The 13,520-nt window shown below is 43.7% G+C and overlaps 1 protein-coding gene across 2 annotated transcripts in view; it reads right to left on the reverse strand.

Annotated features, from left to right (window-relative positions):
* The window catches only part of LOC112223765 (rho-related GTP-binding protein RhoN), a 69,478-nt gene extending 56,423 nt beyond the window's left edge, over positions 1-13,055 (reverse strand). For both annotated transcript variants that reach the window (XM_024386953.2, XM_024386952.2), the window contains exons 1-2: positions 12,727-13,055; positions 12,180-12,267 (exon numbers count right to left, since the gene is read on the reverse strand). In XM_024386953.2, the coding sequence (XP_024242721.1) occupies positions 12,180-12,267; positions 12,727-12,828 (190 nt within the window). In that variant the 5' untranslated portion in view covers positions 12,829-13,055. The remainder of the gene's footprint in view (positions 1-12,179; positions 12,268-12,726) is intronic.
* Between the last annotated feature and the right edge of the window lie 465 nt (positions 13,056-13,520).

The raw sequence follows: 13,520 nt of genomic DNA on the forward strand, positions 1-13,520 counted from the left end.
TGACAGAGGTCAAACGTTTTCTGTAAGTCTTCACAAGGTTTTCACACACTGTTGCTGGTGTTTTGGCCCATTCCTCCATGCAGACCTCCTCTAGAGCAGTGATGTTTTGGGGCTGTTGCTGGGCAACACGGACTTTCAACTCCCTCCAAAGATTTTCTATGGGGTTGAGATCTGGAGACTGGCTAGGCCACTCCAGGACCTTGAAATGCTTCTTACGAAGCCACTCCTTCGTTGCCCGGGCGGTGTGTTTGGGATCTTTGTCATGCTGAAAGACCCAGCCACGTTTCATCTTCAATGCCCTTGCTGATGGAAGGAGGTTTTCACTCAAAATCTCACGATACATGGCCCCATTCATTCTTTCCTTACCCGGATCAGTCGTCCTGGTCCCTTTGCAGAAAAACAGCCCCAAAGCATGATGTTTCCACCCCCATGCTTCACAGTGTGTATGGTGTTCTTTGGATGCAACTCAGCATTCTTTGTCCTCCAAACACGATGAGTTGAGTTTTTACCAAAAACTTATATTTTGGTTTCATCTCCCAATCTTCTTCTGGATCATCCAAATGCTCTCTAGCAAACTTCAGACGGGCCTGGAAATGTACTGGCTTAAGCAGGGGGACACATCTGGCACTGCAGGATTTGAGTCCCTGGCGGTATAGTGTGTTACTGATGGTAGGCTTTGTTACTTTGGTCCCAGATCTCTGCAGGTCATTCACTAGGTCCCCCTGTGTGGTCCTGGGATTTTTGCTCACCGTTCTTGTGATCATTTTGACCCCACGGGGTGAGATCTTGCGTGGAGCCCCAGATCGAGGGAGATTATCACTGGTCTTGTATGTCTTCCATTTCCTAATAATTGCTCCCACAGTTGATTTCTTCAAACCAAGCTGCTTACCTATTGCAGATTCAGTCTTCCCAGCCTGGTGCAGGTCTACAATTTTGTTTCTGGTGTCCTTTGACAGCTCTTTGGTCTTGGCCATAGTGGAGTTTGGAGTGTGACTGTTTGAGGTTGTGGACAGGTGTCTTTTATACTGATAACAAGTTCAAACAGGTGCCATTAATACAGGTAACGAGTGGAGGACAGAGGAGCCTCTCAAAGAAGAAGTTACAGGTCTGTGAGAGCCAGAAATCTTGCTTGTTTGTAGGTGACCAAATACTTATTTTCCACCATAATTTGCAAATCAATTCATTAAAAATCCTACAATGTGATTTCTGGATTTTTTTTTCTCATTTTGTCTGTGATAGTTCAAGTGTACCTATGATGAAAATTACAGGCCTCTCTCATCTTTTTAAGTGGGAGAACTTGCACAATTGGTGGCTGACTAAATACTTTTTTGCCCCACTGTATCCTGCCTATAGTTTACTAGGGTACACCCAACTCTATCTTAATATGAGGGTCTCTCAGATGTCAATGGTCAAAGTTCAATAGCAATACAATAAACATGAATCCACAGAAAAACACAACCCAATTCACAAATACTGACTTATAAACCACTATGACATTGGTCAAATTAAACAAAACAAAATATATATATATATATATATATATATATGGCAAGATTTCAAAATGGTTGTCTAGCAATGATCAACAATCAATTTGACAGAGCTTGAAGAATTTTTTTATAATAATGGGGAAACATCGTACAATCGAGGTGTACAAAACTCTGAGAGGCTTACCCAGAAAGACTCACAGCTGTAATTGCTGCCAAAGGGGATTATAACATGTATTGACTTAGGGGTGTGAATACTTATGTAAGTGAGATATTTCTGTATTTTATTTTCAATAAATGTGTTAAATTTCTAAAAAGATGTTTTCACATTGTCATTATGGGGTATTTTGTGTAGATGGGTGAGAGCAAAATACACTGCTCAAAAAAATAAAGGGAACACTTAAACAACACAATGTAACTCCAAGTCAATCACACTTCTGTGAAATCAACTGTCCACTTAGGAAGCAACACTGATTGACAATAAATTGCACATGCTGTTGTGCAAATGGAATAGACAACAGGTGGAAATTATAGGCAATTAGCAAGACACCCCAATAAAGGAGTGGTTCTGCAGGTGGTAACCACAGACCACTTCTCAGTTCCTATGCTTCCTGGCTGATGTTTTGGTCACTTTTGAATGCTGGCGGTGCTTTCACTCTAGTGGTAGCATGAGACGGAGTCTACAACCCACACAAGTGGTTCAGGTAGTGCAGCTCATCCAGGATGGCACATCAATGCGAGATGTGGCAAGAAGTTTTGCTGTGTCTGTAAGCGTAGTGTCCAGAGCATGGAGGCGCTACCAGGAGACAGGCCAGTACATCAGGAGACGTGGAGGAGACCGTAGGAGGGCAACAACCCAGCAGCAGGACCGCTACCTCCACCTTTGTGCAAGGAGGAGCACTGCCAGAGCCCTGCAAAATGACCTCCAGCAGGCCACAAATGTGCATGTGTCTGCTCAAACGGTCAGAAACAGACTCCATGAGGGTGGTATGAGGGCCCGACGTCCACAGGTGGGGGTTCTGCTTACAGCCCAACACCGTGCAGGACGTTGGCATTTGCCAGAGTACACCAAGATTGGCAAATTCGCCACTGGCGCCCTGTGCTCTTCACAGATGAAAGCAGGTTCACACTGAGCACGTGACAGTCTGGAGACGCCGTGGAGAACGTTCTGCTGCCTGCAACATCCTCCAGCATGACCGGTTTGGCAGTGGGTCAGTCATGGTGTGGGGTAGCATTTCTTTGGGGGGCCGCACAGCCCTCCATGTGCTCGTCAGAGGTAGCCTGACTGCCATTAGGTACCGAGATGAGATCCTCAGACCCCTTGTGAGACCATATGCTGGTGCGGTTGGCCCTGGGTTCCTCCTAATGCAAGACAATGCTAGACCTCATGTGGCTGGAGTGTGTCAGCAGTTCCTGCAAGAGGAAGACATTGATGCTATGGACTGGCCCGCCCGTTCCCCAGACCTGAATCCAATTGAGCACATCTGGGACATCATGTCTCGCTCCATCCACCAACGCCACATTGCACCACAGACTGTCCAGGAGTTGGCGGATGCTTTAGTCCAGGTCTGGGAGGAGATCCCTCAGGAGACCATCCGCCACCTCATCAGGAGCATGCCCAGGCGTTGTAGGGAGGTCATACAGGCACGTGGAGGCCACACACACTACTGAGCCTCATTTTGACTTGTTTTAAGGACATTACATCAAAGTTGGATCAGCCTGTAGTGTGGTTTTCCACTTTAATTTTGAGTGTGACTCCAAATCCAGACCATGGGTTGATAAATTTGATTTCCATTGATAATTTTTGTGTGATTTTGTTGTCAGCACATTCAACTATGTAAAGAAAAAAAGTATTTCATATGAATATTTCATTCATTCAGATATAGGATGTGTTATTTTAGTGTTCCCTTTATTTTTTTGAGCAGTGTATATTTAATCCATTTTGAATTCAGGCTGTAACACAACAAAATGTGAATTAAGTCAAGTGGTATGAATACATTCTGAAGGCACTGTATCTGCACATATCTGACGTAGCAAAATATTTTCAGGGACACTTTTGGCTTGTGAGTGCTACTTAATTTATTAATTTATTTATTTCTATGGATACATGTTGTAAACTGTCCCTTAACTGGTTTTAATACCACATTTTTTTGTTAGCATAGATGTGAGCATCATGGATGCAATGGTGACCCATCATTCAGGGCAGGTGGTGCAGAGCCACACCTGTTTAGCTAGAAAATGTATTGAGTCAATAAAGCTGCATACAAACTTGGTCTCTTTTTTTGCTTTCTTGAGTGACACAGCTCCAAAATGTAGGTGTTTCACCCTAGCTCAGTGCTTTCTGTGGTGGTGGTGGGGTGGCCAGTGGAAAATAAGGTGCGTAGGGGTTGGTATTGATCTCTAGTTGCCCTGTGATTGGCTCAGTGTTCTGTCACTCATGGGAATACTATGTCACTGCAAAATCTACGGGGAGAGGTAGAAAATCCGAGCCCCTTGGGTGCTGCCATAGAGTTACATTAGAAGTGCCCATCCAAGAAGGCTCAAAGTCATTGGCCACTGATAAAATTATGTCGAAATCGCGTTATATCTACCGTAGCTTTGATTGGACTTATCATGTCAACATCATACTTTCAAACTCTTAGCAAGCAAGCTAGTTGAATCAAGTTGACAATCTACTGGCAAATCCCTTTCAATCCTTGTCATATGAAGATAAATTATAAACAGATAAAACATTATTGGACATAAACATTACACAACAAGTTGGAAATCGCAAATTCAACCATGAGTGGTTTAGAAGGAATCGGTGGCTAACTGCAAGCATTGCAAAGCAATCACTAGCCTGCTATTCAGTGGAGTGGGTGTGTGGTCCAAGTCTGGGTTTAAAGGTCTCTTTTCCAAGCTTAAAAGGATAAACATTCAACATTGGCCATGCTGTCAGTCCAGCATGACTGCTCACTCACTCAAAACAACTGGAAACACAGAACTGGGAAATCTCAGACTTCAGTGAGTTCAAAACAACTGGGAACTCTGACAAAAAGTAGCTCTGACTGGGAAAATACGTTTTGAACAGTCATCCAACTCGGAATTGCAAGTCGGGAACTCGGAACTCTGAACTGAAGATCACTGACATCATGATTCGACCTTGTTTTTTTCAGAGTTCCCAGTTGTCTTGAAAGCACCATAAATCCTGAGAATGCCAGACTTTGATGACAAAAATTTGATAACAAAATTTGCCCACGAAGGACCGCCGCGCCACCTTCCTGTTCAAGTGAGCACAGCACAAGGTGAGTCCAAAAATGTCTTGTATGGTGCTGCATAAATGATGTAATATGCCAGGGATATTGTCGCTAAGAAAGTAATACTAAGTTTATGTTGTGTAGTAAGCTGTTACTAGCTCATGTGCCTCACCCTAATAATTTAGTCCCTTTTCCCCTCAACTAGCCGAGTGGTTAGAGCGTTGGACTACTAACCAAAAGGTTGCAAGATCGAATCCCCCGAGCTGACGAGGTAAAAATCTGTCGTTCTGCTCCTGAACAAGGCAGTTATCCCACTGTTCCTAGGCCGTCATTGAAAATAAGAATGTGTTCTTAACTGACTTGCCTAGTCAAATAAAAAAATAATATAGCCTACTGTGATCTTGGTGTTGCACATGTAGCCTATAGCCTGTTTTAGAGAAATGTCATCATCGAGTATTGTAAGAGCTTTCATTGTCTGCTTTACATGCTCCCTTTATTTATCCTGCGGGTCTAACTTGAGAGCAGGCACCGCAAGTACAGGCACCACTGCGCTCCGACAGTCAGTCGGGTGTGGATTGATCTCAATGAGGACACATCGTTGAGCAACATGACATGATATAGTTTTCTCTCTATTGTTTGGGTAATCACAATTATGATTTTTCCCCCACTTGAGCAATACAAAAGTTTTCACCTGCCGTTGCTGTTTCCGTCGTTCTATTGAATTGAATCAAGGGAGAAAAAAAAAACGTGATATCCAGCTGATACAGTTTACAGCTGCTAAAAACGTCATGTCACAAGGCCCTACTCTGGGAAGTGTCGGTAGACATAAAGGCAGACGCTGAAAGGCGATCGAGATACGGTGGCACTCTGCATAAGTGCGGCTTTAGCGTAGCAGGTTCCATCAACGCTGTTTGCGACTACTGAAAGAGAGTACACAGCGCTTGTACAAGGCGCCGCTTGTGAAATCAAATGTGTTCTCGAGGATTCACCTTGCTATGTAGAGCTTTTAAATAAATACCCTCCACTACGTCCCGAGTCCGACGGTCATACAGTATAGAGGTGATTCACACTGAACACAGGAAAGAGGAACTTTGAAACGGGGACACTTCATTTACAGTTGGGCAACATCGTGGAAGACGTGGGGTCGCTCCCCACTCAATAATGGTTGGCTATTGTGAGGAAAGACTGGTGCGGTCATAGCAAATGTCTTGAATTATAAATGAGGGATAGAATTGGCTTAGGGGGTAGATGAATGGATCCTTGCATGACCCTCTTTGGCGTGGTGTGTGTGTGTGTGTGTGTTCTAGGAATGGGTTACTGAACAGTCTGAGGTCTGTCAGTGAAAGCAAGTGAGTTTGGAGGAGATGGATGCGTTTCCCATGGGGGTGAGGCGGAGAAGCATCTAGGCCATTGATTTTCAATGTTCCCTGTGCTTTTAATGGGCACCATGACCAGGAGTAGATCAAGCCAACCAGACACACACCCACTCACACCGACTACATAGCCCTTTTGAGTTTCATTTGTTGCTTTTAACTCGAACTACTCTCGCTCACTTTTAGACTTGAGCATGAACCCGAGCTAGGTGTCCCTCTCTCTCTCTTCCTCTCTCTGTCTCTCATCTCATCTGGGCTGGCTTTCAAGGAGCCAACATCTGATAGAGGTCATAAAATCTCCTCATTAATTAATGAGAACCACCTGCTGTGCCAATACCAGCGTGGGACACCATTTCAGTCTGAGAGAATTGCAACAGGGAGCGTGGAGAGGGGGAGATCTATACTATATACTGTGTGGTTGTGTAAGGATGGGTGTAAGGATCAGGGCTCTAGATAAGTTTCACTGAGCTGAGAGCTGAGATCAAACCTATGCCAAAGTCTTCCTGAGCAGGAAGTTGCCTGAGGGACAGACTTCAGGTGCACCTCTCTGTCGAGTTCCTTCTTGGTGTTACGCTGTTTTGTGTGTATATGACACTGCAGGTTGAGCAGGTTTCTATGGACTCTTACCTTGCACGCGGTTGACTTTGAAGCAGGCAAGTCGTTTGATGCATTGGGTTTGGCCTAGAGCAGACCTATACAGGCCTGAAACTCCACAACTCCGCTACTCCTTTTCATCTTTTGAATATTTCCCTCTACAGGGACGGATTCAGACCTGGGACAGCCCGGTTAGTGGACTCTCTGAATAATGAATGGCATTAACCAATACATCAACTACAAGACCTTGACGGTCAAATTTGAATACCCTGGCCTAGACTGAGAACAGCTAAAAGCTAGAGCTAACACTTAGAAAAAAGAGATGTAAGCCTAGCATTGTGCTAGTACATCCTGTACCTCTTCTGATACTTAAACTTATTTACTTATTCTGGTATTGTATACTGTTATTTTGGGACATCTGATGAGAAACAAACTGATGATTTGAATTCTATGTGCCACTTTTGAAATATAACGAACACTGGAGTGTAACCAGAATTAGGATAAAATCCCTGAGCCTCCCTCCCAAAACAACAACAACACACACACACACACTCTATCTCAATCCCATCCAAATCCCCCCACTCATTCATTAGCTCATCCGCCTGTTTTTTTTTAATGTGTTGCTCTTTTGTCACACTGCATAAACAGATTATGTTGAGCCTTATATGGCTGATGTGGCGTGATAGAGAGAGTGTGGATCAGCCATCTCTGCTATCTACACCGCTGTGAGGATAGAGGATCAAGAGGGGAGAGGGGTTAGCGAAGATGCTAGGCTAATCAAGCGCAATGATCATAAGAGGCATTAGCGCGACAGAGTGGGAGTCCTGACCTTGTTTTGACTGAGCGAGAGGAGAGAGGGGGAGATAAAAATAATAATAATAATAATAATAATTGAGCGAGAGACCAATCAGGCGGTGGGAAAAAGAATAGGACAAAGGGTGAGAGCGCATGAGTGCAATCAAAAGAGGAGTGACAGCGAAGGGGCGAGAGGGAGAAGGTGATGAAAAAGAGGGTGGGTGGGTGGGAGAGAGAGAGAGGGAGAGACAGGGGGCAAGTGTTTGGTCACTGAGCGAGCGTGGGGATAAGTGTATGGTTAATTACTGCCACTCTGTTTCTGTCAGCAAGCAGGCGACTAGCTCGGGCTCCAGTGGAATGGCTGGCCACTCCTTCACGTCCCACCCCTTAGTCTCTCTGCTTGACTTCTCTTCTCCTCCCCTCCTCTCATCTGTCTTCACTTAGTCGCCCTCCTCCTCTCCACTCTTCTCCTCCCTGCTCCTCCTCCACTCTAAATTCTCCTCCACTTGTCCTCGATTTCTCCTCCTCTCCTCGGTCTTCACACCACCTCACCTGCCATCAGTTTCTCCCCCTCCTCTTCTTTGTCAACACTCCTCCTCTACTCTATCGCCTCACTCCACTAGTCCCCGCCCTATCAGCCACACCCAGCAGCTGCCTCTCCGGCTAATGAGCTGTGAGAGGGAGGAAAGGGGGGGAGGGGGGTGAGTGAGTGGAAGAGACAATGAGAGAGAGCGAGAGCAGGACAGGGTGAGCTATCCTCCTGTAGTTAATTCATTCTCCTCGACCTCAGTCATTGTTAACACTCACTGGTTTGGTTCATCTACTCACCTGCTGCCATGCAAAGCTAACACATTACTGTGCCAGGCTAGCACATCCATCCATTTACATACACACATACATGGCTGTCTGTCTCTCACACTCATACACACACACATACGAAACAAATAATATATTGCATAACAAATTCAGCCATGAGTGAAGGGATATAAATTAACACTCCTGAGTATTGCAGGTAGCATGTCTATACCTCACATGGTCACACACACAAACATTATTTTACAAATCCTGTTTATCTTTCAAATCCTATTGTTATGATACCTAACAACACACGCACAAAGAGGCAAAGCACTTCCGGGCAGAAAATAGCAGAAACAGTGCTCCACGCACACGCATGCACACAAACACTGCCCCGTCTACATGCGCCAAGTCACTTACCCTCATTTAGCCAGTTAGCAACAAAAGGTCCCGTGCCAGGGGACTTATGCTATTGTAATGTGAGTGGGAGCAAATACACCTGTCCAATGAGATATACCCAGATTAGAACCTGCCTCTTCCGAACAATCTATTTATACAACTAATAGGATGCTGGGTAGGGTCAGAAGTGGGTCATATAGTACCTTCCTTCTATATAGCTGGGAGAAATCCACTTAGCCACATCTACTTTCACCAAGTCTACCTCTAATCTGTTAGCCATTGATTTGTTTAGTATAGACGGCTCCCTAGGAAAGAAGAAATGTCTGGAGTTGCCAGGGCCACCTTCTGAGGTTGTGTTTCAAACCAATTGAGGCCATTTTCTTTTAGGCTTGGGGCAAAAGTATAGCTTCAGTATAGGGTCGCTGGTAGGAGAAAACACTGAGACAGTCGTCTGAGATGGCTAGAATTCCTTATTGACGCCGTCCATCAACGTGACTTGTTATCCACAACAGTGTTCCAAAAGCCAGGCGAATAGCTCCTGGGTGGTTGAAATGGGTGTTGTTGAAATGCACTTAGACATTTCAGCAACACCCACTTCAGTGAGCTCTCGAACCGCATCTTAACAACACCCATTACCACCAAGCAGTATCTAAACAAGCACACAGGTTTCTTGGTCTCATGGCTTTAGCTGGTCTGTCTGTCTGTCTTCATTGTCAACGTCTTGTCGTCACTCGAATGAGTGTCACAACATGTTCAGAGGCATTGTTGTTACGTTAGAGGAAGAATGTGGGACAGTCACGGGGCCCTAGTGCCACGTTCACATACTAGTCGGAACTTTCTATTTCCTGGTTGTGATGTTGGAAATACGACTTTGCTTCGTTCATGTGCTTTTTGGTCAGAACAATTCTTCAACCAATACGATTTTAGCTAGCTTGATAAGCTTGCTAACATTGATCTGACTTGGATGGTCATCCAAGATAACTAATCTAGGGCGAGAGAATGTATCTTAATTCAGTCAGATAAGTGTGTAACTGTTGCCAAATAATGATATTAACACATATTGCTAAGAATGGGACAGTAGGGTGACTGCTCTAGCTGGTCTTGAACTCAGGCCACAAGCACCAATGACAAACAACCTAACCACTGTCCCAATAAGGGATATCTCCAGGGTATGTGCTTATTGGGCCAGTATAGTTAGGCCCTGTCCAGAAGAAACCCGAACCACTCCTCCCTCGGCACTTGTGTAGATCTGAAAAAACTTGATAAGTGTAAGAGATAGGGTGAATACACATTGAAGTAAATCTCAGCTCTGTTAAAAGTACACTCAAGAAAATTAACTGAACAAAAATATCAATTGAACACGTAAAGTGTTGGTCCCATGTTTCATGAGCTGGTGAGAAAAAATCCCAGAAATGTTCCATACGCACAAAAAGCGTATTTCTCTCAAGTTTTGTGCACTAATTTGTTTACATCCCTGTTAGTGAGCTTTTCTCCTTTGCCAAGATAATCCATCCACCTGACAGGTGTGACACATCAAGAGGCTGATTAAACAGCATGATAATTGCACACGTGCACCTTGTGCTGTGGACAATAAAAGTCCACTTTAAAATGTGACATTTTGTCACACAACACAATGCCACAGATGTCTCAAGTTTTGAGGGGGCGTGCAATTGGCATGCTGACTGCAAGAATGTCCATCAGAGCTGTTGCCTGATAATTGAATGTTAATTTCTCTACCATAAGCCGCCTCCAACGTCATTTTAGAGAATTTGGCAGTACTTCCAAACGGCCTCACAACCATAGACCACATGTAACCACACCAGCCCAGGACCTCCACATCCGACTTCTTCACCTGCAGGATCGTCTGAGGAGGGGTGGGTGTGCTAATGAGTATTTCTGTCTGTAATAAAGCCCTTTTGTTTGGGAAAGCTAATTCTGATTCGCTGGGCCTGGCTGCCAAGTGGGTGGGCCTATGCCTACCCACGGTTGCACCCCTGCCCATTCATGTGAAATCCATCGATTAGGGCCTAATGAATTTCTTTCAATTGACTGATTTCCTTATTTGAACTGTAACTCAGTAAACACTTTGAAATTGCTGCATGTTGCGTTTATTTTTTTGTTCAGTATATTTTATTGATCATAGTGATTCAGGACTATCATTAAAACAGGTTAAGATGCCCCACCAACATTAGACAACTATACAGAAAGCCATTAAATTGCTGAAATAAGTAAACAAAATCAATGATGAGCGAATAGTCAGATTAATAACTGATACCTTACACAGATAAGGTGTCAGATCAGAATATCGTGAACCAAGAGGCTGTGAGTCCAAATCCCAGGTGAGGTCATGTTGAATAATAATTGCTAATTAATTGAACAAGCACAATGTAATCAAGTATGTCAAAGTGTGTCAAATATGTTAATTGAAAACACTGTGTCTTAAAAGCACTGTGTGTGTGAGTATCCCTAACCTTGCCAACAGACAAAGAGCTGTGAATGGAGGGCCTTGATTGGCTTGGCATCAGTAACGTGATGTGTGTTTTGGGGGGGTGGCACAAATGTTTTTTTGCCACATTCCCATGAAACATGACTAGAACACGTTTTATGGGAGTGTTGCAAGAAAATTAATTTGTCAAGTTTTCGGAGGGTTAGGAGAACATTCCATCAATGTCCCACCAAACATACACAGAATATGGTTGCCATGTTCTCAGAAAATAATATATTAATATTCTAGTCATGTTTTCTCTTAACCTACAGAAAACTGGACACATTGATGTTCTTGCAACGTCCGCATGAAACGTGTCTGGAACATTAATATTTTCAGTTCTGAGAACATGGTAAACCGTTCTGGATAAATTATATTTTACATTAAGGGGATGGTCTCTTGGAAAAATGCCTTGCACATCATGGGAACATTCCTATGAAAACGTTAGTTAATTACCTAATGAGACTCTTAAGGGAACTTTCTCTAAAGTTGTGGGAACGTTTGTTGTTAGCTGGGATTCAAGTGAAACTTCCCACTGGGAACTAGGCGCTTCTGATAACTCCGATTGGACATGAAAGCGGCAATCCCTCAAAAAGACAGATTGGTGCAATACAATACCAGGTCAACTGCAGCAGGCCTAAAGGCTTGACATTCAAAGGTACTCAACTGTCAAAAAGCAGGAATTAACAAGAAATGTCCAAGAAAGGTAGCCTCCCTTGAAAATATGTCATTTCTGTGCGTAGTTTTGTGGGCACAAAAACACAAATTGCTATGCATAATTTGTTGGGAAAATCCAGCATTATTAATCCGAATGAATAGAATTAATTTGAACAACTCTGGATTTTTCTGAATGCTCAAAACTGTCGCATCATTGCCAATTTCTGCACCTTGAGCGGAGCCTAGCACACTAAAAGACCTGGCTCACTGTCCACATTACTTGTGCGAGTTGTGACATCTTCGAGTCCAAGTGTCAACATGTAGTTATTAAATTAGTCCCGCTTGAAGCCACAGTCCTTACCTGATGTGTCCCACATGTTCAGCTCAATCCTCTGTTTCTCGATCTCGAAACTCGCCGTATAGTTCTCGAAGACAGTCGGGACATAATTCTGAAAAGAATCATTTCAAATGGCAAAATGAAAACCTAAATCTGCCCAATGATGCAAAATGATACCATGTTCCATTCCCACTCATCTCAGCTGATAAAGTCTGGTTTAGGCTTATTCCTCTATCACATATCACATGTAGGTTATGTGCATATGGCAAACACCATATTAATTCTGAGCCAAATCTAAGACACATGGCCAGCTAGAATGTATAGGGATAAGGCTAAATGTATGTCATTAAATGAAAAAATATGTGCCATAGATTTAGGCTATATACATTAGGCTATAGACAGGATCTAAAGCCTAAAAACTTTAGAATCATTCAATGTTTTAAAACATAGTTTATGGATTTGCCTGATGCGCGCATGGTGCGAACGCTAAACGAATATTTGTATTTTATTTAAAATAATGATTTATTTATTACAATCGTACAAACTTCGTAATACAATCGCAATGACGTACCTCTGGATACGAGTCTTTGGCGAATACATGAAGTAATGCCGTTTTGCCACATTGCGTATCGCCGACCACCACGATTTTACAGCGGCTGCCCTTGCTCTCCATAGTGCCGTCTATTTGGTTATGATGCGTCGTCTTCTTTTCATTTAGCTACACTCCAGAATAGTCCCCAATTCAAAGTGTAGAAAGTAGATACCGGTGAGATTTCCCTCCCTGTTTTCAGTTTTATTCCTCGCTGTGTGTGCCTTCCCGAAGCTTTTGACTGTCAGACTCAGAACTGTAATAACTCCTTAGCGCGCCTGCATAGCCTACTCCACAATGTTCCTGCTTGCCACCGCTGGATGCTGACAGAGCGTGAGTTTGTATTTTCACTTTCCTCTTTAGACCCGCCCATCAGCCACTAACAACCAATGAGAAGGTCTGAGGAGCTAACGTTTATTTGCATGCCAACTGTTCGGGATAATGTCGTAATCATCCATCAACAACACCTTTGATCAAATCTGAAGAATAGTTTTGTCCCCCCTCTGTGAAATAAATCCCCCCCTTTACAAGAACACCATCTCTCGCTCTCTCTCTCTCTCTCTCTCTCTCTCTCTCTCTCTCTCTCTCTGACACAAACACACACTTATCTCTCTCACCCATCTCTTGTATACTGTAATCTCCTGGTATTTTCCCTTTTTAAGAGTTGACTGAACCTTACCATGCTTGGCAGTAGTGGTTGGTGCTAGCTGGTTAACTCAAATGCCATGCCGTGAAAAATGAGTGGCATAGTGAATCCAGTAGAGGTTGTGTATTCT

Source organism: Oncorhynchus tshawytscha, linkage group LG24 (genome assembly GCF_018296145.1).
Source record: "Oncorhynchus tshawytscha isolate Ot180627B linkage group LG24, Otsh_v2.0, whole genome shotgun sequence".
NCBI classification, from domain to species: Eukaryota; Metazoa; Chordata; class Actinopteri; order Salmoniformes; family Salmonidae; genus Oncorhynchus; species Oncorhynchus tshawytscha.